Source organism: Aythya marila (assembly GCF_965140915.1).
Source record: "Aythya marila genome assembly, chromosome: 1".
Taxonomy (NCBI): Eukaryota; Metazoa; Chordata; class Aves; order Anseriformes; family Anatidae; genus Aythya; species Aythya marila.
Window position 1 is genome coordinate 78,391,953 of NC_139042.1, and position 26,155 is coordinate 78,418,107.

The window sequence follows — 26,155 nt, forward strand, 5'->3', positions numbered from 1 at the left end:
CAAACAGGCATGACATCAGAAGGAATTCAAACAGGCAAATGTATGCTGAATAAGGTCTGTATTTATTTTCTTTTTTTTTTTTTTTTCCCCAGAAAAACTGTAAATTTAGCTACTCCCTTTATCCTATGAATTAATAGTAGCAATAAGTTAGTGTTAAAATGTAGATTGCACTCAAAGTTTAAGCAACCTGTAGCTGTAAGACTTGTCTCTTCAGAAGGTGAGAGCAAAATTAACACTGAAATTCAAACAAATTTTGATGTAGAAGCAAAGATATTATTGTGAGAAGTTTTCTGCAAATAGGAGTTGATAAATGGGAGTGAATATTAATGACAACACTTCTCCTGGTTCCTGGAGATAATACTGTCAGGATCCACTTACTCGGTCCTGCTGAGGGCCTTTTGTTTTTCCCTCATGACCATTTTCCTGTAGCACCTTGCTCTGCAGCCATTTATAGTTTATAACTCTTTCTTCCTTTCCAAGGAAAAAAGGAAATGGTGATGTTTATTGTTTATTTAAAATGTATTCATTTCAGTCTGCCCCATGGTATTTACAATAGAACAGCCTTTTTTTTTTTTTTTCCCCTCCCCTTGGCAAAATGAGAAGTTACCTGGTCACAGGCTATGGCTAAAGAGCAAATATGTTGAATTACACTCCTTCAGGGTGTCTTCAGGGTGTAATGGCCCAGGTCATTGAGTGCCTGGAAGATAAGGAATGAAACAAGAGCGCTTTGATAATTTCTTGGATATGAGCAGAGCAATAAAGGCAGATGACTTCACATCCCCTTATTTTGTACTGTTGTGATTCAGCCAGGAGATGACAAAGTCATGTTTTATTGAGGCCCTGCCATCACTTCCCAGGATGGGACAAAGTCTCCTTGCCAGCTACGGATGGTAAAAAGCATTATTCATGAGCTGCGTTACACGAGAGCTTTGCTGACACAGAACTTTCTCTCGCATGAAAAACCCCACTGTCCTCCACTAGCCATGACACTGGTCTGCTGCACGTCAATGGTACTCGGCACAGGAACACCCATCCATCCGCTCCCAGTACTGCCAGCGCAGGAGGGGTGACACAACTGGGATGGAGACCCCAGGAAGCGGGTGCCCCTCCTGCAGCACCCGGCCAAGGCAGCAGGGCCAGGGGCCGGTGGTGACACAAAGCCTCCAGCAAGGAGGCTGTGCCCAGGTGGCAACACGGCCACTGCTGGCCTGGGGCTAGGGCAAGGTCTGAGGCACCACTGTAGCCCCAAGGCTGAAAGCTGAGCGGTTTTCGTGTGCATGGGCCAAACCATGTCTCAGCCAGGCATTTCCTTTGGCCTGCTGCTGAGGCTGGCTTTGCACACACAGCCCCGCCAGCAGCAGTGCTCATCTGGGCTTCCTGGCCGTGCTGCAGCAAGTACTTCTGGTAATATACACAAATAAGAGTAACGGGGGGAACTGAGGGAAAAGGGGCATCCATTCCTGACCCTCAAGCACCTGTGTGTATGTTTTAAGCTTAATCATAACAGTAGCTCCATTTACAACATTGCAAAAATGCAGGCATGATTATACCGTGCTCCTTTTCTACATTTTTGAATGTTCCTATGCAAAAGAAACAAAGGTACATCTCATCTCCTAAATTTAAGAATTTTGTTCCCAACTCAAATTTTAAAACTTCCTTAAATGTATCTAAATGCCAGAGAATCAGTGTTGTCTAAAAAAAAAAATTAAAAAAAAAATGGTAGCTGCATCCCCAAAAGGAAAAAAAAAAAAAAATTTCCTCAGCTTCCAAAAGTCCAAAAGCTGACTTTTTTTTTTTTTTTTTTTTCTTTTTGAATCACAAAATTATGATCAGAACTTGTGTCATAGGATCATCACCATTTAAAGATGCTGTCTTCTACCCACCCAGCGCTTTCTGTTCTACTTCAGTGTTGGATGAAAGCAGGTCCCAGGAAACAAGTACTGAAAATTTTTCAAAGTCCAGCTTTGTTAACTAAGAATGGGCTCAGTGTCATCAGATTTGCCTCTAGCATGGGTGGCCTTGTAAAGATCCTGCTGCTGTCAGTAGGAGACGTTTCCTTTAGATAATACTGAGATCTTGTTTTCCATTCCTTAGGCCGTGTTGTACATCAGATCCAAACCCAGATGACTGTGCAAGTGGCAAATCCTGTCTGATTGCATCTCCCTTGTGACCCACAGCATGTGATGGCTGTTTGAGCAAGCTGGTATTTCAAAGGCTCTTCCCTCAAGCCTATAATCACCTATCCCTCTTGATGATGTGGGAGCCTCTTCAAACGCACTTAAACGCATTTCTGCTCTTTTCATTTTTAATTACAGTTTGCCCTGTCCTCATAAAACGTTGTAAGAACACAGAAAATATCCTATCTCCAGTTTCATTAGATTGCTTTCCTGTAAGTGTGATTTAGCACCCAGAGGACTTCATTCTGAGGTGGTACAGAGCGAAGTGTCTGACTACTGTTTGCAGTTAGTGCTCTTTGGGCGTTGTTCAGCTCCCTCGCTGAAACCTGTGTGGTTTTAAACACCTCGACCTGCAGAGCGAAGCTGCCTTGCCATTGCGGGTCTGCTTATACGGGACCCTTAAGCATGGAGCAGTGACGCTGCCGCTGCAATTTACAAATAACTGAGCCGCGGCTACTCAATAAAGGCGTTTGAAGGGTTAACTCAGAGCAGCTGAGGAAAACAAATCGCAGCGGGACGAGGGCTGCGCTCCCAAACCCCCTTCCCTCACCCTGCACCCCCCCCCGGCGGCCATTTTCCCTCCTCCCCCCCCCTCCCCATCCCCTCACGGGGACCCCAGGGCTGGGGGCGGGCGCTCGGCGGGGCGGGGCGGGCCCGCGGCCGCGTCACGTGACCGCCCCGCCCCCCCAGCGCCGCCATGTTGTTGCTCACTTCAGGGCGGCGGGCGGCGGCGGCGGCGGAGCCGGGGCTCGGAGCGGCGGCCCCCAGCCGCGGGCAGGTAGCGCCGGGACGGGCCCGGGAGGCTCCCCTCGGAGGGATCTGCCCTTGGGGGGGCTCCCCTTCCCCGGGAGGAGCCCCGCGGGTGTGGGGGTGGGAGCCCCGGGGTGAGGGGATCTCCTCTTCGGGGGGGGGAGGCTCCGCGCTCGCAGGCCCGGTGCGGGGGGTGCAGGGAGCCGGCCGGCTGCTGAAACCTGCTCCAGGGGCATTTGTGCCGCTGTCTTTAAAGTATTGTACAGATCTGAAGTTGCTAGTGGTTTTTTTGTTTGTTTGTTTTTTAGTGCATGATTTTTTTTTTGGGGGGGGGGGGTGGATGGGATGGGACTTTTATGTGTGTTTTTATTTTTATTTTTTTAGCAGTTTATAAGGTGATAAGCTATAACAGCAGACCAGGGGAAAGAGTTACTCCTCAGGCATATCCAGAGCCTTTTTCAGACACTTATGGGCTTTGGTCACAGGCTCGTATAGGGAAGAGCACGTATTCACAATGTAAGGCTGGCCAGTGTGGGTTGCTACTGCTAAGAGTCCTTGGAGGAAAAGGGAAACTAATGTAGGGAAGAAAGATGAGCACAGGTGAGCAGAAATAGTTGCTCGGTAAATTACTGACAGAATGGAAGCAGTAATGGAACAGGGTCGCAAGGTGAATGTCAATTAACGTGATCCTGTGAATTCTCAGAGGTGTTGGGCCAAGTAGCATCCAAGGTTGTTTTGTAGTCGGCTGAAGGCACTGGATATTTAAGCTGGGAGATGCTCTACTGTGAGCTACTGAGAAATGTCAACTCAGATTAAGTCAGAGTAAACAAGCTTGCTCGTTCTGCTTGAAAGTGGGGAATGAGATGGGAAGCGAAGGCTGGCTCTATACAAGATGAAACTCCCAGGGTTATAAATGTAGGCATTTCTCCTGACAAGTTATTCTTACTGAGTTTGTGGTTAGATCTAAGTTATAATAAATAAAGTGATTCTGGCAGTGGACACTGGGATGACTTCATGATCCAACGGTCATGCAGGCTAAAGGATTCCTGCTCTTGGCAGCTGCTGCTGCTTTCATTGTCCTGAGTCATGCCGGGCAACTGCTGGAAGTAGAGTGCTGCACAGGAGTTAGAAGTAACCTTACAAATAAACCCTAAAATGTAACTTTTTAGTCATACAAATGAATAGCAGCAGCTTAATGTCAATCCATTTTGCATTGTTTTCATACTACAAATTATCAGGGATGAACTTGAGTTTTATTCTTCTGTTAGGTAACCAGTCTGCTTACAAGTAGAGATGATATTCAGATAACTCGTCATCAAATTAATCTATCCAGCACAAAACACAAACTGCAATAATGGTGCAGTGTTGCAATCGTAGATGCAGGAAGGAAGACCTGCAAGGTGATTAGGATCTCAGTAGGTCAAGCCACGCGACTGAAAGGCTGCCAGGCTTCCCGAGAACGGGGCCGCTGGTGAGTGCCCACCCGTGAAGGGCTGGTCCTGATCCAGGGCTCTTGTGTGCTCCCTCCCCAGGAGGGGAGGGTTGATTTAGAGCCTTCATGGCCGAGCCTGCGATGCATTCACAGCACAAAACTTTAAAGCAGAATCTTTCAAGGTTGAGCAGGCTTGTGGCCTCTTACATGCTGAAAGCAGTTCTTGTGCTGCTTAACTGGCCAAAACGTAAAACAGTACCTTTTAAATATGTGGGTGAGGATTAGATAACTGGGGGAAAATATGAGGTAAATTTGCTTCTCTCCTCTATTTTCAGCTTTGTGGTAACTTTCAGACTTACTGTAGGTGGTAAATGTAGCTACACTGCAGCAACTGAGGGCTGAGAGCTTTAAAGACTCCACAAACACTGAGCATAAGGTAGCTTTTAACACTTCGTTGTGGATTTTGCCCATGCCCTTGCAGCTCTGCTAGTCCTTTTGATTTTTTTTTTTTTTTCCAGAGATCTTCCAGAGGAGTAATTTGTGTCATTATCTGATGAGCCACTGCAACTTAAAAAACATAGGAGACAGGGTTTTTTCTATGTTAATATGAACAATATTGGCAAATACTTAGCTATTTAAGAAAAAATAACCAAGGGAGTGAATTTACATCGTTACCACAAGGCAAGTATTTTTGCCTGACTGGATACTCGAAATGCTGGTTTGCCATTTTAAACTAGCCATGTCTGATATCTGTGGTTTGGTAAAAGATGGCTTAGCAAGGAAAACTATGAATAGGCTTCAAAGCTGCCACGGGTATGCTGTAAATGTGTAAGTTTGAGAACTGATAGGAGATTTTGAAATGTTGGTGTTTCTGTTATGTCAGTTACGGAAGTGCTGAAGTACTGACTGTGCTTGTCAGTGCCTTTGAGATGGTGTTGGTTTTTTTTCCTTTAGGTGATAACCTTTAACAGAGTTAACTTTGTTAACATTTTCCTCTCAGAAGGCTTGGCTGAAAGTGTTCTACCTAATCACACTTATTTACAGCCCAATACAAACTTGAGTCTGCCTCATGCTGTGTTTTTTTTTTCTCTCCCCAAGTCAAATGGGTACTCCTTAAGAACTTTAGTTTTAAGCAAGTATTGGAAAATTGCAGGCTTGTAGTTTAAAGAAAATTGTTTAAAGAATGACCTCAAGGACAGTGCAGCGCATATCTTCAAGGAAACCTCTGGGTTCAGTTTTGATCGTGTGTAGCGGATGGTTCGTGAGTGACTGCTGGCTGAAAATCATGATTAAAATAATCAAGTCAGAGAGGAGGTATAAGAGGAGAAAGAATAGGCTGAAAATGCAAGTGTCACTTGCATCTGGTTCTTCAAGAATGCTGGGAGAAGTCAGTGGGCCAGTTGTGATGGATCCAGTTTGTGCTGGTTTCTATTTTATCTGCACCCTCACTTTATTTTTTAACTTAACTTGCAGTGGTTTTGTTCACTTTTAACGGTGTGTTGCTGTGCATGTTCCCACCGTGGTAGAAGTGCAGTTGATGCTGTTCATTTAATATTTTAAGTGAGGTTGTAACCTGCTGGAATCAGATCCTATGCAGTTACTGTGCTGTCTATATGTCAGCACCTGTTTTCTTTTGGCCTTTGGCAGTATGTGGTATAAGCAAACCCCCCTTTATTATGAAAATAATTTAATAGATTAAAAGGCAAATTCCTAGACTGGTTGCATGTTGCTGCTCTTTTCTTTTCTTTTTTTTTTTTTTTTTTTTTTTGAGTGTTGCCTCAACATCCAATTGCTGAAAGAGGTAGCTGCACTCAAAATAAAAAGGCAGTTATGAAGCCGTCATCATGGAATTAAGAAAACCAAGATAGAGAAACACCATTACCTTGTCCAATAAGCTTTGAAGGGCTGGAAATCAAAGATTTTATAATGCAAACTGGTTTTATTTTTTCAAGTTGCATGTTTTCAGTCTTGCCAGGAAATGTTTGGACTGCTAATGAAAATATTTCAGACTTGTAATTCAGTTCACTGTTTAAAAGGAGGATTCTGGGAGGGGAATAATTAAATAACATTTTGCGTTATGGTACATGATCGTGTTAGAAATGGCATTTAGTAGAAACTCTTCCCTGCTTCTAACAGGAATACTGAAGTCAGTGATCTAAGAGCTTATGACCTTATAAGCTGGAAGAAGAAATTCAGAAGTGGTTACCAAAATGCACCGCAGTGGGGCTGCTTTTTATTTATTTGTTTTGGATTTCTAGTTTGGGACTGAAAATTGGAATGAGGGAAAAATCTCTTTGCAGACTTCTCCGTGCACTAGATTGAGACTGCTTTTACATTAGATGAAGTGTGCAGCACAGCGAGAAGTAACTGGAACAAATCTGTCTGTAATTTTGTGGTGTCTTGCAGTTTTTGATGTTGGTTAAAACTATCAGATGCACATTGGAAATTAAGTTTTTTCTTTTGCTTTCAGGTGCTGAATGATGATTTAAACTGAACAATTAAGGTAATAAATCCTCAGGAATATTATATCAGATATTGACTGTTTCTTCCCCAGAAAAGATTGTCAAAAATGTATTACACAGATAAGTTTAAAATATGTAATAGGAGAAATAACATCAATTCTCTAAATTCTCTCAGCCTTTGAAAGATTCTGTTGTAGGTTTTTTTTTTTTTTTCAGTGTTAAGACTTTGTTACTTGGGAAGGGGGGGCTGAACAATTCCAAAAATGAAGTTATTTTAGAAATATTAAATTGTTTTGAAAGATGTTTAAGTGGAAGAAATGCGGCAGCCTACTGTACTGGAAACTGCCATCCAGGTTCTGCAGATGCTCTGAACTGCATATTTAATCAGTTGAGCCACAGACGCGTCCCTTACAGTAAACAAAACCTGTAAATGTGTAAAGTTTTGCTGCTTCCAAACAAAAATGCTTCTTACTGCGTTTAAATATATTTCTTTGGAGCCTCAAATACAGCTTGTAAGCTCATATTTAAATGACTGAAAAAAATATCCATTAAATATTACTTTTCAGACTAAAAACTTGACAAAAATGTTAACTGCTGGTCTTATCGGTCCTGGTTTATGTAGCTCTTGGTATAGAAGCACCAGGGTTTGGCTCTAGCTGAAGAGACGCTTTTATGGTTTGTGGCTGATACCAAATTGTGTGCCTGGCTGGAGTGTTTTTATGGTCAGCAGTCTCCTAGGCCTCACTGCAGTAGTTCAGATAGTTCAAGGTGTGCAAATTAACTTAACAGATCACGGATGCACAAAAGTAGCAGATACTGCGTAACAGTTTCCTTACTTTATTTTTGGTTTAAATTAAACGATTTCATGACAGTAACTGCAGTCTAACCACAGTTCTTTAAACTATAGGAGGTAAAGAAACAAGTGCTTGATACCAGTCAGAACTATGTAAGTTGGTTGGTTGTTCATGTTTTGTCTCTTATGGTATGTTTGATTTCATAGGACAGAAAAAAAATATTGTAAGGTGTTCCCTTCAGTGAAGTGGAAAAACAGGGAAACATTCAGTACTCTGTGCTCTCATGAATGCATTATTTATTAAGAAATTGCTACTATGTAATAGAGTAGCTCAAATAACCGGTTAACTAATGGTAGGAATTAGGGAGACTAATGAAGACCTGGACCATTTTAAAAGATTTCACCATGAAGCTGGAAATCACATGCTAGTAGCCCAGTGACTCCAAGAAGGCTGTTCACGCGTATTAAATGGGATGTGCTCGTATCCTGAGCCATAGCGATTACCCCATAGTTCTGTGAAAGGTAACTGCATGATCCATTTGTGGTTATTAAGCAATGTTAAAACTGTTGTGATACAAACCTGTATAGGGATTTATAAATATTCTTTTTAACTTTGCAATATGAATTAAACCGCTTCCTCTGAACAGATTTATAATGAGAGCAGACATTCCTCCTTGTATTTTGAAGGTTTCTTGCATTGAGGCTTCAGCTACTCTCAAACTGTAAAGCATTTCTTGTGTTTTACTGTAGATTGTGTCCAACAAGTACACATTCAAAGATGGAAAATTAGGGATGAAAAAAATTCCTGAAATTTCTAGCTTCTATTGTAGGCCTTGATTCTAAGGCAGAACACAGTCATATGACTCCTATGCCAGCTTGTATCAGGTATTAATTCCATAACCATGCTCTGCGGGTGATGTATATGCCAGCAACAGTAATTACAACTAGCAAGACCACATTCCTTCCTTCAGAGGAGGAAACAGACCGGGCTGCCTATGACCTGTTTCCATTTTAAATAGACACTCTTTTCACAAAAGCTGGTTTTGGCTGAATTACTTTACCACTCAGATACTAAAAGAGCTTACAGGAGCAGCGGTTCTCCTTGTGTAGAAACTTATATTTGGCTCATTAAAATGAACCTTGACCCCTTAGTGATTAAAGTACTTCTAAATAGTATTAGATGACACTAGTGCAATAAGAGCAAACCTTGGGCCAAATCACTGATGAGCAAACTGCTTCAAATAAATAAATAAAACCCTTTAATGCTAAAGTCTCATTTATTATTATTTTAAAAAAAAAATTGTACCACAAATTTGACCATCCCTGTGCAGGCAGCCAGACTCTTTCCTAGCACCTTTAGGGTTTTATGTTTTACTATGGCAAGCCTACACATACCGAGTGATCTGGCATTGTAGACTCGTCCCAGGTATTTGGCATCTTGAGTACTGTTTGAAGTAGTAGCAGTGAATTTGCTTTTGTAGCAGTTGTAATATAAGAATTTATTTCACCATAGCTGTCTTGCACGGAGTAAACTGTAAAATATTGAATGTTCGTGTACCAGTGCTGTGACAAAAGCAAGTTGTGTGACTTTTAAAATCCAATTACAGCACTCGTGTTTGTTCTGTAGATTACAGTATTCCCTTCAAATTGATTTTAGTAATTCCAGTAAATAAGCAATAATTCTAATAAAAATTGGTGTCCTGTGTTAGGGATAAAGCTTCCTCTTCACTTCTGCATAATAAAGTGTAACTTTGCTAATGAACTGTGGGACTGAAGTGAGTATTAAAGGCACGTGTGCTACAAATTTGTCTTCCTCAATTCTTTTATGGCACTTTCAATGAACATAAATGAATCCTTGCACTGATCTGCTGTAATACCCCTTCTGCACAGATGTTGGAGGCTTTCTGGGGAGAAGTGTTTTAAGTGACAGACTGGTAAATCATGCAGTACACTGCTTACAAGTGCCGTGCAGACTGTGGTCTGTGCAAGAGACAACTCTTAAACATTCTTAAGTGGATGCTCTTACTATGAGTACCTACACTTTGCTTAGCATAGTTATCCTGTTTGTTTTTTTTTCATGAAGCAGATTTTGGAGGACTTTTAACACTTTCTAGATACTTGTGTATAAAAATTTGTGCTCCCAACTTTCCTTTTTTAACCATTTTCTTGATCTTTACAGGTCGAGGAAACTAGGAGGATCTCTTCCTGTAACAATGGCAACAAAATCATCGCTCCTTAAAGTAATACTGCTAGGAGATGGCGGAGTTGGGAAGAGTTCCCTTATGAACAGATACGTCACCAACAAGTTTGATGCACAGCTGTTTCATACAATAGGCGTGGAGTTCTTAAATAAGGATTTGGAAGTGGATGGACACTTTGTTACAATGCAGATATGGGACACGGCAGGGCAGGAACGTTTTAGGAGCTTGCGGACTCCTTTCTATAGAGGTTCTGACTGTTGCCTGCTTACCTTCAGTGTGGATGACTCTCAAAGCTTCCAAAACCTAAGCAACTGGAAGAAAGAATTCATTTATTATGCAGATGTCAAGGAGCCTGAAAGTTTTCCATTTGTGATACTGGGTAACAAAGTTGATATCAATGAAAGGCAAGTCTCTACCGAAGAAGCCCAAGACTGGTGCCGGAATAACGGTAATCATCCCTATTTTGAAACCAGTGCAAAAGATGCCACTAATGTTGCAGCAGCCTTTGAAGAAGCAGTTAGACGAGTCCTAGCCTCTGAAGACAGATCAGAACAATTTATTCAAACAGATACCGTAAACCTTCATCGGAAACCGAAACCCAGTTCATCTTGTTGTTGACTTTTTGTTTTGGCCAAGTTACTTTTGACTAGCTGGCTCTGTAAGAGGGTGGGAAAGGTGTAGTAGATAAAGTAACACATGGGTTCCACTCTAATACTGAAGTTGTAATATTCTGCTGCTTTCTTGAGGGAGCAAAAGAAATCCCCATTCATGAGTGACCCGTTATTGAGATAGTGATACTTTCTATTTAGGAAGGTGTCAAGTACAAATGTTAATATAAGAATGTAATTTGCCAACTTTAATCAAATGATAAATACTTTGATTATAATTAAAACTTGAAGTTCTAGAAGCACTACTTTAGAGAAACTGTTCTGGAATTGACACAAAGAAACTTTTATATGTGTATATATATTTTTATGAAATCAGCATTCCATTTTTGTTTCACTAGAAGTCAGTTTCTTAACAATGCTAGATATTAAACATTAGTCTCACTACATTCCTTTTGATGTCAGTGGTACTTCATCTCTAATGTGTTTACTGTAAGTTAACATAAATTACCTTCAGGTCTTCTGTAATTGCCTAATGTGTCACTATAGGTCCCTAAGTAGAAGATAATTTTCTTACTTATTTCATGTTCATTTTCCTTTCACTTACAATTCTAAAGCCATACTAATTTTTCCAGCTGTTTTAATGCAAAATACTGATTTTTTTTTTAAGTTAATATGTCTTTGCCTTAAGTCCCATTCTGGCATGTTTCGATCAGTCAGGTGGAAAAAAAAAAATCTGGATAACTGAAGTATAACCATTTTTAGTTATGGAAAATAAAATGTTATTCAGTCAGCTTTAATAGCACTTGAAGGGATCCATGTTAAGGCAGACTTCCAAGAAGACTTTTTGAATGCAGCCTTAAAGTTCCGAACTCCTTGTTCTGTTGACCTGAGCTATGAATGTGTTTATTTGTGATCTCTGTACTGTGAAACTATGGATTGGCAATACATAGAGAACTCAGGAAGCTCTTAACTCACAGCAGATAGTGACAGCTTTCAGCTCTAGTACAAGTAGATACCTGCAGCTAGTATTTGAGCTGAATTCAATCTGTATTTAATTTGCCATTGTAGGGTATATATTTAAACATTTAACAGTTTTTAATATTACTGTACTCATTAACAGACAATGAATAGAAGCCAGTTTCATATTTAATGGTTAGTTTTTCTGCAGTAATTCAGGTGTTTGAGGCTCTTTATTGTTAAATGGTAAAATACTTGTATGAGAAGTTGTTGAAAGCTGGCTCTCAGAATACTCAATATCCTTCTAACAGCAAACTGGATAGTGCACTATTGCTTCAATGTGTAGTCTGACTGCTAACAGGCATGCTTGTTAACACACTGTAGACCTCAAAAGGAATTCAAATGCCTACAGGACAGGCCATGTTATTCATTAAACAACACAGACTCTGCTTTCTGTACTGCAACTCTTTTGTTGTAATGGAAAAGCTTTTCTGGATAGTACAGTAATGGCAGGAGTCTTCTCTTAACCTATCTGTTCACTCTGTACCAGATGTTACTTGGAGGTAAAGCTTGCAGAATTAACTTCACGCTGCTCTTACACACTTAGAATTTGGAGTATTTTGTATTCTTGCTTGAACCTGTACAGGGCTGTTTTGCTCCATGGATGTACTGCTCCTGCTTAAAAGTGACATTTTTTTGCTAATTGTACGTTTAACATCTACTTCATTCTTACAGTCCTGTATATACAGCAACAGAATTTGGTTAAGCTTCAGTCACTGAACTGCTTAATGTAGGTTGAGCTGCTACTTCTGTAGTGTTTAGATTTCAAGTCAGCGAATGAAAGATCTGTGAAGAAAGAATCTTAGCTAGATTCTTCCTAACCTTAAGTGGAGAGAGCAAAAAGCTTTAAAAACTAAGATTGCATGCATTAGGGGCCATTGGTGACAGGAAATTTGTTATGTACTTAAAGCTTCCTTGAACCTTCCTTTTAGTGGAGGTGAGGTCGAAACGAAATAGTAGGTTGTTACCATGTGAGTACTACAGATACTTACATAAGATCCCTAAAAGGAAACAAAGGATGAGAACCATTGTAGTAGTCTTTCTGGTGCCTCATAGCCCACCTGTGTTTTCTCCTCTGTACTCTTTCCACGTGACATCATGGTTACCCAGCCTCTGTCCAAGAAGCAGGTTTAATAAAGTTAAATATAACTTAATTCAATAAAAGTGCTTGTGCCATCTGATATGCTGTCCCACAACTGTACACTCACCACAGTAGTAAAGGAGGTTTATGTGCTATAGTAAGTAATGCAGTGCAACCTATGTTGAGGTCAGGCTTTGGTGTGAGAGGGAGATGGACACACAGTTGAAAGAAATAAGTCCTGTGATGAGCAGTAGATAAGGTGCCAAAACAATACATTCGTAATACTTTGTAACAAATGCATTTCTGTACTTTGTGAAGGCTTAATGTTTATTATTCAATATGAAGGTAAGGTAGGCACTTGTGGTTTATGTTAGAATTCACTGATTCATTTCAGGTACCTTAAGTATTAGGGGGGGGTCCTGTTAGCAGTATTTCAAGTTCTGCAAAAATAAAAATAGATATACAAAAAATCCAGGCCTCACTTCAAAGGAGGAAGAAAAAAGTTCAACCACCAGCCTTGGTAGGATATGGTCTAAAAAAAAAAAAAGGGGGGGGGGGGGAGCCAGAGTGAGAACGCTGTTATGGCAAATGGGTGGGATTGATGTAGGCTATGTATAAGGGAACAGACAACAAACTAGGAAGAGGATGGGCACAAGGGACTGCTTCTCTGCTTAAATTGAGCATTGTGCAATAGCAAGGACACAGAGCTCATGTTCCAGCAGAGTACATAGATGCTTAGTGCAAGACTGCTGCCAGGACCAGGCTGCTTGTGTTAGATTTTCTGTTCCTTAAACTGATTTAGCTTTACAGTGAATCTGATAACAAAGACAAGTTCCATAAACAGTAACAGAAAACTGCAGAAAGCTAAGTCTAGGAGCTCTATTTCCTGCCTAGTTTTATGGAGGGTGGTTGATGTTCTTAGCCTGTGCTAATGTTCTTATTTCCTTGTGCTTGATTTTTGGACCATGTAGGTTAGTGATGGTCCCTTTCACTTGCAGAATGTTTTTGATTCCTTTGCATAATACAGGTTATTTGCTTCTTTCTCATGCTGCAACTGACTTCATGTGAAGTTGTATTCCCAAGCCTCTGAGACTGGGTTCAAACCTAACACAAAGGAGATCTCTCCTGCCCTATCCACTGATCTTCATAGTGTTGGATATAATCATTGCCTCATCCATGCTAAACTGCATCTTTCAGACGTAGAGCAGATTTGTGACCATACTTGAACGCAAGATAACTGCTATCTGCAAGTGGCAGGTAGAAATCTCTCAGCTTATTGCAAAAGTTGCAACTCAGGGGTACTCAGTGCACAGGAAATTGCAGCTACCTAACAAAGGTTCTTTGAAATTCTGTCTAGAGACAACATTCTTCCCCACAAACCCTAAAATGATTAATGAGAAGAATTAGTTCCCTTTTCCATGGCCAATATCAGTTGTTTTCATGAAGTCCAAATGGACTGATGAGGCTGCCTTTCCCATTTATAGTTCCTGGATTCCTTTTTTTACTGTGTGCTGGCATGAGACGGTGCAATGATGAAAACCCACCCTTTTTAAAAGGAGTGGAAACTTTTAGTACTAATCCTTTGCCCTAAGTTTTCTTCTTTGTCACGTGCGTGATTATTTAATGCATGTATTTCCTCAGTGGACCTGAACTGCTTGTATTTTCCCCAACCATTATGCTACTGTGGAGGAGACAGGAAACAGCCTAACAGCAACCTGCTATACAGATAAAAATGCTTTATTGTAAATGTATTTCTATTTATTTCATATGCGTACCTAAAAATAATCAGTTTGATTCTCAAAATGCTGTATGATGCAGTTTTTAGAAAGCACTACAAGTATTCCCATCTTCACTGACCAACCTACCAGTAAAGGTAAGCCTTATCATGATCATCTACATTTCTCTTAAATCAATTAAAGTACAGTCAACAGGCATCCATGCTGCATTATTCCACATTTTATTTAAGGTAAATATCAGAAATTATATATAGCATAGTGTTGCTTTTCTCATGGAATATTTTACAATGAGGCTTTAGCAGTAAATGTAGATTACAAAGAAATAATGACTGAGTATACATTTAAAGCGCCTATACATGTGGTCCCCTTAATTATACAAGCTATATAAAATGTACTTTTTAGAATAGCATGCCACTTCCTTTGGAAATCCCATTTTAAACCAAAAAAAAAAATCCAATATAGTTTATATAGATTTGCTGCATAAAGAAACTATGTAAAAGATGATGAAATCAACCAAGATACTAGGTACATATATGCTAAACAACCCATTTAAAAATTACTATTTTGTAATGGTGGCAAGTTTTGCAGATGACCACCTAACCACATTTTAGAGTGAGATGGTAGCCTGACAGGCCAAGCAATGCCTTTCTGAAACCTCATCAAATAGACTTTAGACTTTCATGGTTCAAAGATCCTAGTCTAAATGTATTTTCAAAAAGAATATTTCAGCACTTGCAAAACTAATGGAAATAATGTGGGTTTGAATGTGTAAATTTAGTTGTGTTGTTCCCCCCCACGTATGAATTAGATTTAAAGTCAGGGCAGAGAGAGGTGTTTTGATCTACTTTATTAACTTCATTGATGCAACACTGCAGCTAAACACGTATTGCATGAAACACCTGATAAGTTTGCAATTTTAAGCTTTAAAACTTGCAGGTTTTTACTTTAAAGTTGCTGAAATACCAAACACAAATCTTTGCTGATGGATCCTTTTTATTTAGCACTTCATAATAAATATATTATACATTGCAATCTTTATATAGACCTTATTTAATATCCTGAACAGTAAGGTTAGTCTGGTTAGTCTGCAGAGTGAGTTCTCTAGCAAAGAACTCTAAGTAGAAAGGTTTATAGCAAAAATCAACCACTTCAGCCAAACAATCAAAAATTCCCTTTTGCTCATATTAAATAAATGACTAGAGATATCTAGTGTTTAGATCTGATTTTCTCCCACCCTGTGTAAGAGGCTTATCTTTTGCACGTGCATTGACATCTGTGTCTCTCTTCGTACCTATTCAGCCCAGACATTTTAAAACTTAGTTTTCCTAAGACAGAACAAAAACTCCTGAAGATATGTTTTTAACCAGAGCAGCTGGCTATTTTATCTGTATCAGCAAAAAAAAAAAAAAAGCTTCTTCAGCATCCAATTTGTCAGTCTTCAGAAAGGTGAGTATCAAACATGCTGGGAACTAACCAGAACTACAGCTCAAATCAGGAAAGTACGAAAAAGCACTCACTCAGGAAAGCTATTTTTTCAGCTTAGAAGGTGTTTCTTCCCAAGGAACTGCACTTTCCTTTCAAAAGCACTGGATCGAATTGGTGAATTGAGTTCATAAAATGGATTCATTGCAAACTGAGGAAAGAAGAAATAAGCACAATGTCCAGAACTGGAAAATGTTATTTGAAATGAAAACTACTAATAGCTTTCAGCTTAAGTAGTGCCATTTAAAAGCATAGATCTCCTAAGTAGTCATATGTTTTCAAGGCCCCATACTATGTGCACAGCCATCTCATAGTAAGGACTCCTAAAAAATTCATCATGATGCTGATGGAAATTTGTTTCAGAAATTGGCATCGTTTGAGTAGCTGTAGGAGGCCGAGCTGCCCATTAGGGCTCGCAACTGCCCCATCTAGTGGAAACAGCGCCAGGCTGTGGCAACGGGTGACTTGTGAGGAGAGAAGCACCTTGACAAGACTTCCGTGACAGCCCTTTGCTTTCATTATTACATTAATCCAGCAATTTGGGGCAGTGTTACATCATTAAAATTAAAAAGAAATTGGAAGGCACAAAACCTATAACAATTTGGAAACGACTTTTCTGTTTAATAGAAAATGCAGCCTTCATGTCACACGTTACCAATGTGGACTGCAAGGGTGCTTCTCCCCTTACAGAGGTCCACCATAAGAAAATGTAATTATATAGGGATGCCTCAGCATGAACAGCAGGATATATTTAAAAGTACTGCCACGAGATTGTAAGAAGTGGGTTCTTACCTTTATATACAGCTCATATACATCATTAAAGAAGTTCTTAATTCCATCTTCTTGTCTTACATCATGAAGCATTATAAATCTCATATGTAAAACAATTAAGGACAGTTAACTTTTAAAATAAGATACAACATTTAGCATATTCTGAAATAAGCATTTACACCTAATTCTGCATATGCCTGAAATACTTAGCTGTACATGGAATCATTAAGGTTGGAAAAGACCTCCCACATCATCTAGTCCAACCATCACCCTACTACCACAGTCATCCACTAAACCATGTATTTAAGCACCAGGTCCAACCTTTCCTTAAACACCCCCAGGGATGGTGACTCCACCACGAAATAGAGGAGACTCTATAGGAGTAAGCATTTAAAGAACTAAAGGAAGCACTGAAATTTAGAAAGCAGTACATTTCCATTTATATTTTTAAATTTCCCTATTTGAAAACAGCATCACCTTGCTATTTAAGATCATTCTTTTTAAAACTAGACAATTGTGAATATCAATGTTATTCTCAGTACCTTTCCCATACATCCCTGAAATGAGTGTTACTCGCTATGTGTAACAAATGTTTCACAATACACGCTTTTAAGGACTATCTACACATACGATCAAGCCTTCACACTGTATTTTCAAGATGTGTGCAATTGACATCAAGTATGTTTATCCCTGCTTCTCCTCTTTAACACTAAGGAATGTAAGCAGAGAATCATGTATGTTTGCTCAGAACGCATCAAATTATTCCTCTCATGCCTTTCTCCTCTACTGTCTGTGAAATCCACATTTCATTAGGCTATTTCAGGTTCTCCAAAAGCAAAAGATCTGTCTTTCCAGTTAGTTCCGATCTTAAAGAACTGCTGTGCTTCCCAACTTGCTTCATCCTGAAGATGGAAACCCTAACAATAATGGTGGTGAATAGTCAGAGAAATCTGCTACAATGTCATTTCAACTAATTCATCACTTTTTGGACAAGAGGCTCAATATATACAAAGAAAGAGATGAAAAAAGGATATGTCCAGCCGTGACAAAAGCAGAAACAAACCATTCATTAAATTTGTCCACAGTCTTCAGGTACATGTTGTTAGAAAGCCACATGTTCTCATCTACTAGGTCAAGAGCAGCATGGGCAATGAACTGGTTGAGATGGCGATGATCATCCTAACACATTTCCAGAAGACAGAGAATTAGTAAGTAATTCAATAAAGGGAGTTAAATACAAATAATAATTTGCTCAAGCTTGTAAACTAGTGCTCAAGTTACATAAAATTCTATATATCCTTATTTCTGTCACATATTAATTAATCCTGTGATTAAATGAAACCTGCACATATCGTCATGATACTTGGTTTCAAGAGAGAGAAAGTGCACAATACAGAGGTCATCACAGAAATAGTCTGAAGACAGAGTCTGGTGGACAGAGAGGGAAAGCAGAGGTATACAGAGGACAGATATACTAATGTTATCACTAAAGATTTTTTTTTTTTTTCCCTCTGGGACACTTGCCCAGAAACATTGGATTTTGCTTTATTGTTTTGAGGGGGTTCTTTATCCTAGGAGCCTACTAGGGAAAAAAATCCTGCAACCAGTGTTAAATATATGCTTGCAGATATAAATTTCAACTCTTCGTATAATAAACATGAATGGCCTTCACAGAGTATCCACAGTATTTGACCCTAACACTACAAGAGCTGTGCCGGGAAAGAGTCGTTTACTTTGTGTACTACCCAGAACCCTGAAGGACATCTGCTAAGAAGAAACATAGGACTAGGTAATTCTGTAAGCTCCTATATAAGTAGCCTTCCACTGTTTCTTATAATACTGGGATGCTGTTAAAACCAACCTCACACCTCTCAGTGTGCTGCTTCCCCCCAGCTAAAGTCAAGCCTGGCTCAGTACATTAACAGCTTCACCACTTCCACACTGTGACTGAGACTAAGTAGTGAAGTTTAAGAGGCAAAAGCTTGTGCTGACTTATGTGTACATGCCCTTAATTCACCCTTAAATGGCATGTCTCAGAAATGGGAGCAATAGTTACCAAAACACATCAATGTTGCCTTATTTTTCTTCAGCGTAAACACATCATGTTTAGATTCTCTCTTAAGAGAAAGTTTAGTACTATAACCTTAGCCAGACAAGAATATTTTTTCCACTTTCTGACATCCTCGCACTTGCTAAATCTAGTCTGAATGGTCTTATTTATGATCTTTTGTGATATGCTAATACAAATTACAAATGACACCAGTGGTAGCGTATGCCTCCGTTTCTTTGTATGCGTGCACAAATGCATGCACTTTTGTTCTGAATTCTGCTTTTTTCTTTTGATGTAGTATCAAAAAGAATAGATTTGTTTGTTTCCACCCCCCCAATGGAAACATTATATATTGGTGTTTCTCATTATATTTCTCATATTCTCAAGCATATTTATCACTACAAGTTTTAAACCTTCCCCACCTAAAGCAGGCATGAGTACTGAGAGTAGTTTTAAAAATACAGATTTACTCCACAAAAAAAAAAATAAAGAACTGATGGAGTTTTCACACTAGTTCCTTTCTTCACCTTATTATTATAAACAGATACCTTAAAACAGCGACACTAAAGAGCTGTGTATAATGACCTGGTGCTATAAAAGCAGCACACACTACGAGCAATGACTGAAGCATTACTGGCATATATACCCCCCACAACACAGCATCAAATATTTACGGAAACAGCATTTTATGCAGAACTAGTACATTCTGGCAAAGATCTTTTAGGAGATTTATGTGCTGCAGAGTTCAGCTCCCTGTCACGACGTGCCTGGACCAGAAGCAAGCCCCGGACGCCATCCACAGCGGGTCGCTGAAATTATTAAAGGAGGGGGGGGGGGGGGGGGGAGAACAACGCGATGGGGGAAACACGCACCTTGGACTCAGCTTTGCCGGGAGGCAGGAACTCCATCTCGAAGACGGGGTTGTCGTGGTGGCCGACTATCACGAAGTAGAAGCTGCCGGACATTCTCCACAGCGGGGCACCTCGGCGGGGGAGGAGGCAGGGACCTGACGCGGGCCCCACAGCGGGGGCCGCGCCCAACGCCCCTGGGAGCCGCAGCCACCTCACGAAGACGACCCCAAAACCGACCCCAAAACCATCCCCACCGCACCCCGACCCTCCCCGGGTCCCCTCACCTCCTTACCGGCCCTACCGGCTCCCAACAGCTCCCTATGGCCGCCCGGAAGGGCTCGGCTCGCATCCGTCGCCGCCGTGACGCCATGCCGGGGAGGCGGGGTGCCGGCCGCCAGTAACGGCCCTTTTTGGGGGGGTTAACGAGTTCTTTTACTTTTTTTTTTTTTTTTTTTTTTTTGGGGTGGTTTCTTCTCGTTTCGGGATGGCTGCGGCCGGCAGGGAGGCGCTGTCGCAGGATGAGCTCCGCAAAAGGCTGTACCAGGCTTTTAAGAAGCGAGGGGTGCTGGACACGCTCAAGGTGCGCCTGGTCCCGCCGCCACCGGCGAAATCCGCGCTGGGCAAACGGTGCTGGTGCTATGGCATAATTCCGAACAGTTTGTGTGTTTTTCTTCTTCTTTTTGCCAGAAACGGGTGCTTCATGAGCACAAGTGCCCTTCGGTAGTCTCTGTGTCAGGAAGGTTGGTGGCCCAGAGCAGGTCTTTAAACGTACCGTGCTGGGGAGAGTGTCAGGCAGGGAAGAGAGGAGTAAATGAGAAAAGAGGATCAAAAAGGGCCTCTTAGGTCCCAGAATCTGCCTGTTTACTCCTGGAAGCAAGCACGCTGCATGAGTTATTCTCTTAATTTTCTTCCAGTTCTGTAGTCCCAAGCTGTTTAAAACTAGTCGAGCTATTTTCCTCCTGTCTGCTTCTTCAGGAAAAGGTCTTCCAGTATGGACTTGTTCAGCAGAGTGTCTCGGAGGATGGTTGTGTTCAAGAGCGACACTTAGTTCTGATTTGTGGCCTATTTGCAGTTGTTCTGCCTCTTTTTCTTGTACTGAAAGTATCCTTCAGTTTAAGTAGCTCTTCATGAATTTATAGGCAGCAACCATACCTTCAGCATTCTGTTTTACAGCGCTGGGCAAGCCAAGGTGCACAAGGCTCGTTGCTTGTTATCCCCGTAGCCCTCTGCATTGGTGTCCCCCGTGTCTTGAAGGAATTAGATCATGATTATTTTGAGCTTTCCAGATAAACCTTAGAGTGGTGTTATTTCTTTTCTCTTTCTGTGGAAGGCTGCATGTGTGTTTTTTTGTTTTTGTTTTTTTTTTGAGGCATGTTACAACTCTTCAGCTAGTCATTGTTTGAGTGACACATCCACTTCTTGCTTTTTCCAAGCAGTCCCACGGCAGAAATTTGCGTCAAGTCTTAAATGCTGAAATTTTGTATTTCATGCAGTTCCAGTTTTGCTGGTGTTTAAATCTCTGAATGTATTTTTTTTATGACATAATAATCTTGGTGTACTTTTTATTCCCAGCTTTATGTCATCAGTGATTTTTTTAGCTCCTACTTTTTATGTCAAATTCATTACAGTTAAAAAAGTAATAATCAAGTTGTATATTTCAAAAATACAACTGATAATCTCAAGGCTAAGAATTTCCTGTTCAAGACAACTTGTTTTCTCCCTCAGCAGTTTCTACAGTAAGCTTGCAATGATTGGACCATTTCCCATCTTGTTTGACTTAACTAATAGTGACATGCTATCTAAGTCCATTTACCCACTTTAGTTTTCCTTGTCTAGAAGATTATCTGTCTTAGATTTTGTAGCTTTTCTGAGCTGAAGAACTAGTATGGTTGGGTTTCTTACAGATTCCTGCAAACACACTTGTATCTTCCAACAAGAATGCTCTCAACTTTCCCGTGGTCTTTTCTGACTACCTCTGCTGGTAAGAGGCAGGCCGGATCTGAAGCTGCAGGCATGCCGAATGGCCAAGAGTTTTTTGTCAAAAAGAATCATGACAGTATAACAAGTGATTTTTGCCTTTCTTTCCCTTAGTAGGGACAGGGATATAGCCCTGTGTTTTTCCCCTGCGGTTTTTCACAAGATGTGCAAGAGGTTTCTGGGCTCAGTTGTTTTTGAGACTTCATCATTGTCAAAGTTAGTTGAAACTGGACTAGTTCAGAAATTAAGGGAAATGATTTTGTCAGTTTTCTTCATTTCTCTCTATTATCAGCTTTGTTTCCTTAGAAAGCCATGCTTAAATATCAGTGTAATCCGATATGATCTAGCTTTAGTAAGTTTTGGTAAACATGCAGTATTTCATCCCATTTGGTAACATACTATCTTTTTAATTAGCTTTAGAAACTTTGTCACTGTTGCATAGTGCTGTTGAAAGCTTAAAATGCTATTTCTCTCATGATTTGGTAGCGTGCCCTAAGCAACTTCTATAATTACATAGTGAAAATGATTATTTCTTCCTCTTACAGTAGGGAGACTTTCTGATCTTAGGTTGCCTTTTTTTTTTTTTTTTTCTCTCTCTCTATTGTAACCAATATAACTGAAACAAATTATAATAAGTACAATTTATTGTTAGTGCCTGTAGGCTTTTTTGAGTAGTACTCTTTTGCTTCCCTACAAAATAATTAATTCTAAAGACATTGAATTTCCCATTATTTTCCCATCTGCTGTTGGGATGGAATCGACAGCTTTTTGATATAGGACTCAGAAGAGGACAAGTGACTTTTCCAAATACACATGAAGCTGAAGCCACATCAGATGGGCGTTGTTTAAGAGTGATACGAGAAAACGAAAGCAGTGATGTAACGTTGAAGCTGGGGGTACTGGAGTGGAGTTTATGTGAAATTTTTGACTGAGAACAATACTTCTCAGCCCTACACTGAATACATCTTAAGGGAAAGTCAAAGATCACTGCAATTAAGAATATTCTGAAGAAAAGCACTCTTCTAAATTCTGCCAACATTAGGCTGCCCAATTCTGGTGTGTGGGTTGTATGTAAAAGTAGAATGAGATCCCCATGGTTTTTGAAAAATAAAGCTCTTAGTACAGTCCCAGGTTGCCTGTTACTAACTCTTCTGTTGTTTCTTTTCTGTGTCAGACACAGCTCCGAAAACAGCTAATCCACGAACTGATGCACCCAATTTTAAGTGGAGAACTTCAGCCACAGACTGTTCCAAGTGATGACAGTTCACTTTTGATCACGGCTTCCAACAGTTTGGTGGCGGATCATCTGCAGAGATGTGGCTATGAGTATTCACTTTCTGTTTTCTTTCCAGAAAGTGGATTAGAGAAGAAGAAGGTAAATTCAGCAATCCCTCTCTTAAGATTTCTAGGAGTTTTGTGTTCTGGGGGCTTGTTATATTCCAACAGAATTGAAAAAAATCCACTTTAGTGACAGTGAAATACAGATGCAAGTACAGCTTCAAATCGTCTCCATAAAAGATATCAATATTCAGGTCCATTTGCATGAAGACTCACAATAAGACGTACAGGAAAGACGTAGTGCCAGCCTCTTAACCTCAGCTTGCTTCACCCAAAGCTGTGGTGTGATTGTGTGATTCTGTTTGGTATGACAATTTGCAGAGCCATGTGGCAGGCCACTTGGGGAACTGATCCTGATCAAAGCTAGCCTCTTTTTGGCCATTCAGTTCTCTGAAAGTGTGGTTCATGGTTGGTTTAAACTGTTCCTAAATACAAGTTCTGCATGAAAACGGCAGTCCTTGCCCTGTATTTGTTTATCTTCTATGAGTATGTGATAATGTGATGAATTTTTTCTAACCAAAAATTAATTTTTTGAGCTGGTGAGTAGCTAGTTGTGATTTTGATTAGCAAGCTCATCTGCTTCATATGGTAAAACAAAATAGAGGCAGGGAACGTAGCAAGAGCATGCATCCAGATTTGGGAGGAAACAAAGTCCTCTCTTTTCATGGTTTCAGGTGGTCATGAAACTATGCATTGACTGCCATGTGTTTTAGGTAACAGATAAGCAAATGGAGCTATAGAACAGATAAGTGTCTGAAAACAGTTCTGCAAGGTGATTATTTATTTTGATCTTTCTCAAATCTAAAACATTCTACAACTGTAATATGGTGGCTATTACATATTTGAGGTATTTTTTTTTAAGTAGTTAACCTTTTCAATTTTATTTATTTATTTATTTATCTATTTTTCCTAAAAGCTGTTGTCTGTGCAAGATCTTCTTCAATTAATGAGAATCAATCCGAAATCCAATTTTTACAAATCACTGGTGAGTTATTTTGATTCTGAAGATAAGCTGAAATTACAATTGTGGTGAAAGAGCCTGGCTAAAAGGCTGTCTTTTATTTCTTACAGACTTTGGGAACTCAGAAGGAAAATAAAGGTACACAGTATTTATACATGATGCACACTGATAATTATGTCACCTTCATTTTTATTAAGATGTGAGAAGTAGATATTCAGATTCCTTGAGTGTGTGTTGATGTGGAATAGTATGGATTTAATATTTTGAAACCTGTAGTGCACCAAATACTAGAGGTAATGGTTTGTGGAAGCTTTTCACTCTAATTTTGACAAGCTCAAATTTTGATTTGTGTTTATAACTGACTGTATTAGATTATACACTTGTATATTACAAACACTAGCTGAAGATTTAGTAGGCTTTCCATTTTCTTAATGTAAGAAATAATTCATGTGTCTGCATGATGAAGCCTATCTATATTAAATAGCCCGAAGTAACTTGGTTTTCAGAAACCACTGTTCCCTAATGTCATTGTAATTACAGTAATAATAATCTGCTCTCAAAAATGACCAATGAAGTCAATGAGATAAAAAGAAACAGAAGAAAGGAAAAGTTGTAAAAGCACAGCTTTTGCAGAATAAGATGGAGTGCTTATAACAAAAATCAATAGTTTGCTAGCATTGATTTTTATTTAATATTCACTGGCTTCTTTCAGTAAATGGGGTAGGTTTTCTGTGTGTAGTGAAAATTACTTCATTAGTTACTGGCATGAAAACTGAATTTTGGTATGACATGAGAAGTAACTAATCTATTGGATCTTGAAAGGTTTTCTCATGCAGATTTTGATGGGACTTACAGAGCATCATCTAAGTAAGGAAAGTCATGACACAGAAACTCAGACAACCTCAACACCTCCTTACAGAGACTCTCTTGGTAAGTACAGTCTTTGCAATGAAGTCTCCCCAAATATTTTCATATCGGTGAATGATATGGATAAGTAAATTGTATGAATGGTATTAAATCATTGCTTATTCAAATGCAACCTAAAGTAATGATAAATAAAGGTTATACCTATATCACTCTACATTTTTTCCTAATGTTGCTTAAAATAAGACAAAAGTCCTGCTAATTTATTTTTCTTTTTCATTACACAGATGTTTTTTTAGGTGTTTAGCTAACAGCTAAACTTCTTAGATGTACTGTAAATGTTAAGTGCTGAAATATGTTCTGGAAAACATAATTATAACTGCATGCATTGCTTTTTTTGTATGATGGTGTTTCTGTTTGTTGTGCATAGACTGGGTTTTGAATTATAATATGCACGCTATTAGTAATACAAAAATGTAGAAGTTGCATGCAAAAGAAAATTCTAGAGCCTCTGTAAAGAGGATGAATAGCTATATATGCCATATATGACTATATATGCCAAATTATGCCTGAACAGCTAAGTGCTTCCTCTTACAAATATGTTGTGTGGCACAGAGCTTTTAAATGACATTTCTGTGCTGCCACAGCTTTTGTACCACATAGGTCTTAGGTGGTACTTATGTACACTGAGGTCCTTCATATACAGACACAGAATCACACAGTCTTTGGTAGGATAGTTGTGATGACTGATTTATTTTTAAATTTTGATGGATATGTTGCTCTTTTTGTAGCTGAGAAGCTTCAGCTGATTGATGAGCAGTTTGCAGGCTCCTATCCCCAGCATTATAAGTATGAATCTTTAGAAGCAAAACTTCATGAATATAGGAAAGAAATAGAGAATCAGCTTCAAGCAGAAATGGCTCAAAAGGTATTGCTCTGGTGATTGAATTTGAGGGAGAAATTTATGAATTTTTGCACCATACGAACTTTTAATACTTAAGGTAACTTGAAGAAAAATGTCTCATCATTAATTATATCAAACACAAAAGGCTAAGTTAATCAAATACCATTTGTTAATTTGGTGATATTTCATGTGTATGTTGTCATTTACCTTTTTATTAATGTATACAGTTCATCTCTTTATTCTGGTGTTAATTGGGAAACACATCTTTTTCTTATTCTGATTGTCTTAATTTGGTAAATTTCACTTGCTTTTTGATTGTTTTGTTTTATGGGAAAATATTTACTTTTCATAGTTATACTATTTATTTTCCTTCCCAATTAAGATCTTGAAGCTTGAATTTGAGCATAATGCATTACAACCAAGGGGCATGAATTGCTGCTGTATACTTTGAAAGATCAATTTATTTTTTTAATACTGATTAGAATTTACATACTATTTCAAAACATTGCACAGAAATGTTAAAATCATAACAGACACAATATTATGAATTATTCCATATTTTTTTCTTCCTATAATTAAAGTCAGAGCTCTTTTGGAGGCTTGTCCTTTACTTTAGGAATAAAATTAGTTTTGTTTTGTTTTGTTTTCACAAAGTCTGTTGATTAATACTTACATCTGTAAAATGGAGCAGATAGAATGT

General features: G+C 39.4%; 3 protein-coding genes across 8 annotated transcripts in view; 2 read left to right on the forward strand and 1 right to left on the reverse strand.

The window, feature by feature from the left end:
• The first annotated feature begins 2,849 nt into the window (after positions 1-2,849).
• Positions 2,850-10,728, forward strand: RAB9A (RAB9A, member RAS oncogene family). Of its 3 annotated transcripts, XM_082784594.1 has the most exons (3): positions 2,850-2,955; positions 6,830-6,862; positions 9,794-10,728. In XM_082784594.1, exon 3 carries the CDS (start codon positions 9,828-9,830, stop codon positions 10,431-10,433), a length of 606 nt encoding a protein of 201 aa, XP_082640720.1. In that variant the 5' UTR covers positions 2,850-2,955; positions 6,830-6,862; positions 9,794-9,827; the 3' UTR covers positions 10,434-10,728. The 3 variants fall into 3 exon arrangements, with proteins under 3 accessions (XP_082640720.1, XP_082640719.1, XP_082640721.1); XM_082784593.1 differs by lacking the exons at positions 2,850-2,955; positions 6,830-6,862 and adding an exon at positions 6,895-7,767; XM_082784595.1 differs by lacking the exons at positions 2,850-2,955; positions 6,830-6,862 and adding an exon at positions 7,818-8,136.
• A 2,358-nt stretch (positions 10,729-13,086) lies between these two features.
• On the reverse strand, positions 13,087-19,767 carry TRAPPC2 (trafficking protein particle complex subunit 2). Its single transcript, XM_082784596.1, has 5 exons — positions 19,704-19,767; positions 19,433-19,542; positions 17,541-17,689; positions 16,532-16,613; positions 13,087-15,890 (listed from the first exon to the last, which is right to left on the reverse strand). Exons 2-5 carry the CDS (start codon positions 19,523-19,525, stop codon positions 15,792-15,794), a joined length of 423 nt encoding a protein of 140 aa, XP_082640722.1. The 5' UTR covers positions 19,526-19,542; positions 19,704-19,767; the 3' UTR covers positions 13,087-15,791.
• A 13-nt stretch (positions 19,768-19,780) lies between these two features.
• OFD1 (OFD1 centriole and centriolar satellite protein) overlaps positions 19,781-26,155 on the forward strand; it is a 30,835-nt gene continuing 24,460 nt past the window's right edge. Inside the window, exons 1-6 of one of the 4 annotated variants that reach the window (XM_082784578.1) lie at positions 19,781-19,991; positions 22,563-22,763; positions 23,643-23,711; positions 23,798-23,825; positions 24,510-24,617; positions 25,343-25,479. In XM_082784578.1, coding sequence (XP_082640704.1) covers positions 19,896-19,991; positions 22,563-22,763; positions 23,643-23,711; positions 23,798-23,825; positions 24,510-24,617; positions 25,343-25,479 — 639 coding nt within the window. In that variant the 5' untranslated portion in view covers positions 19,781-19,895. The other 3 variants (XM_082784580.1, XM_082784579.1, XM_082784581.1) reach the window with 3 other exon arrangements.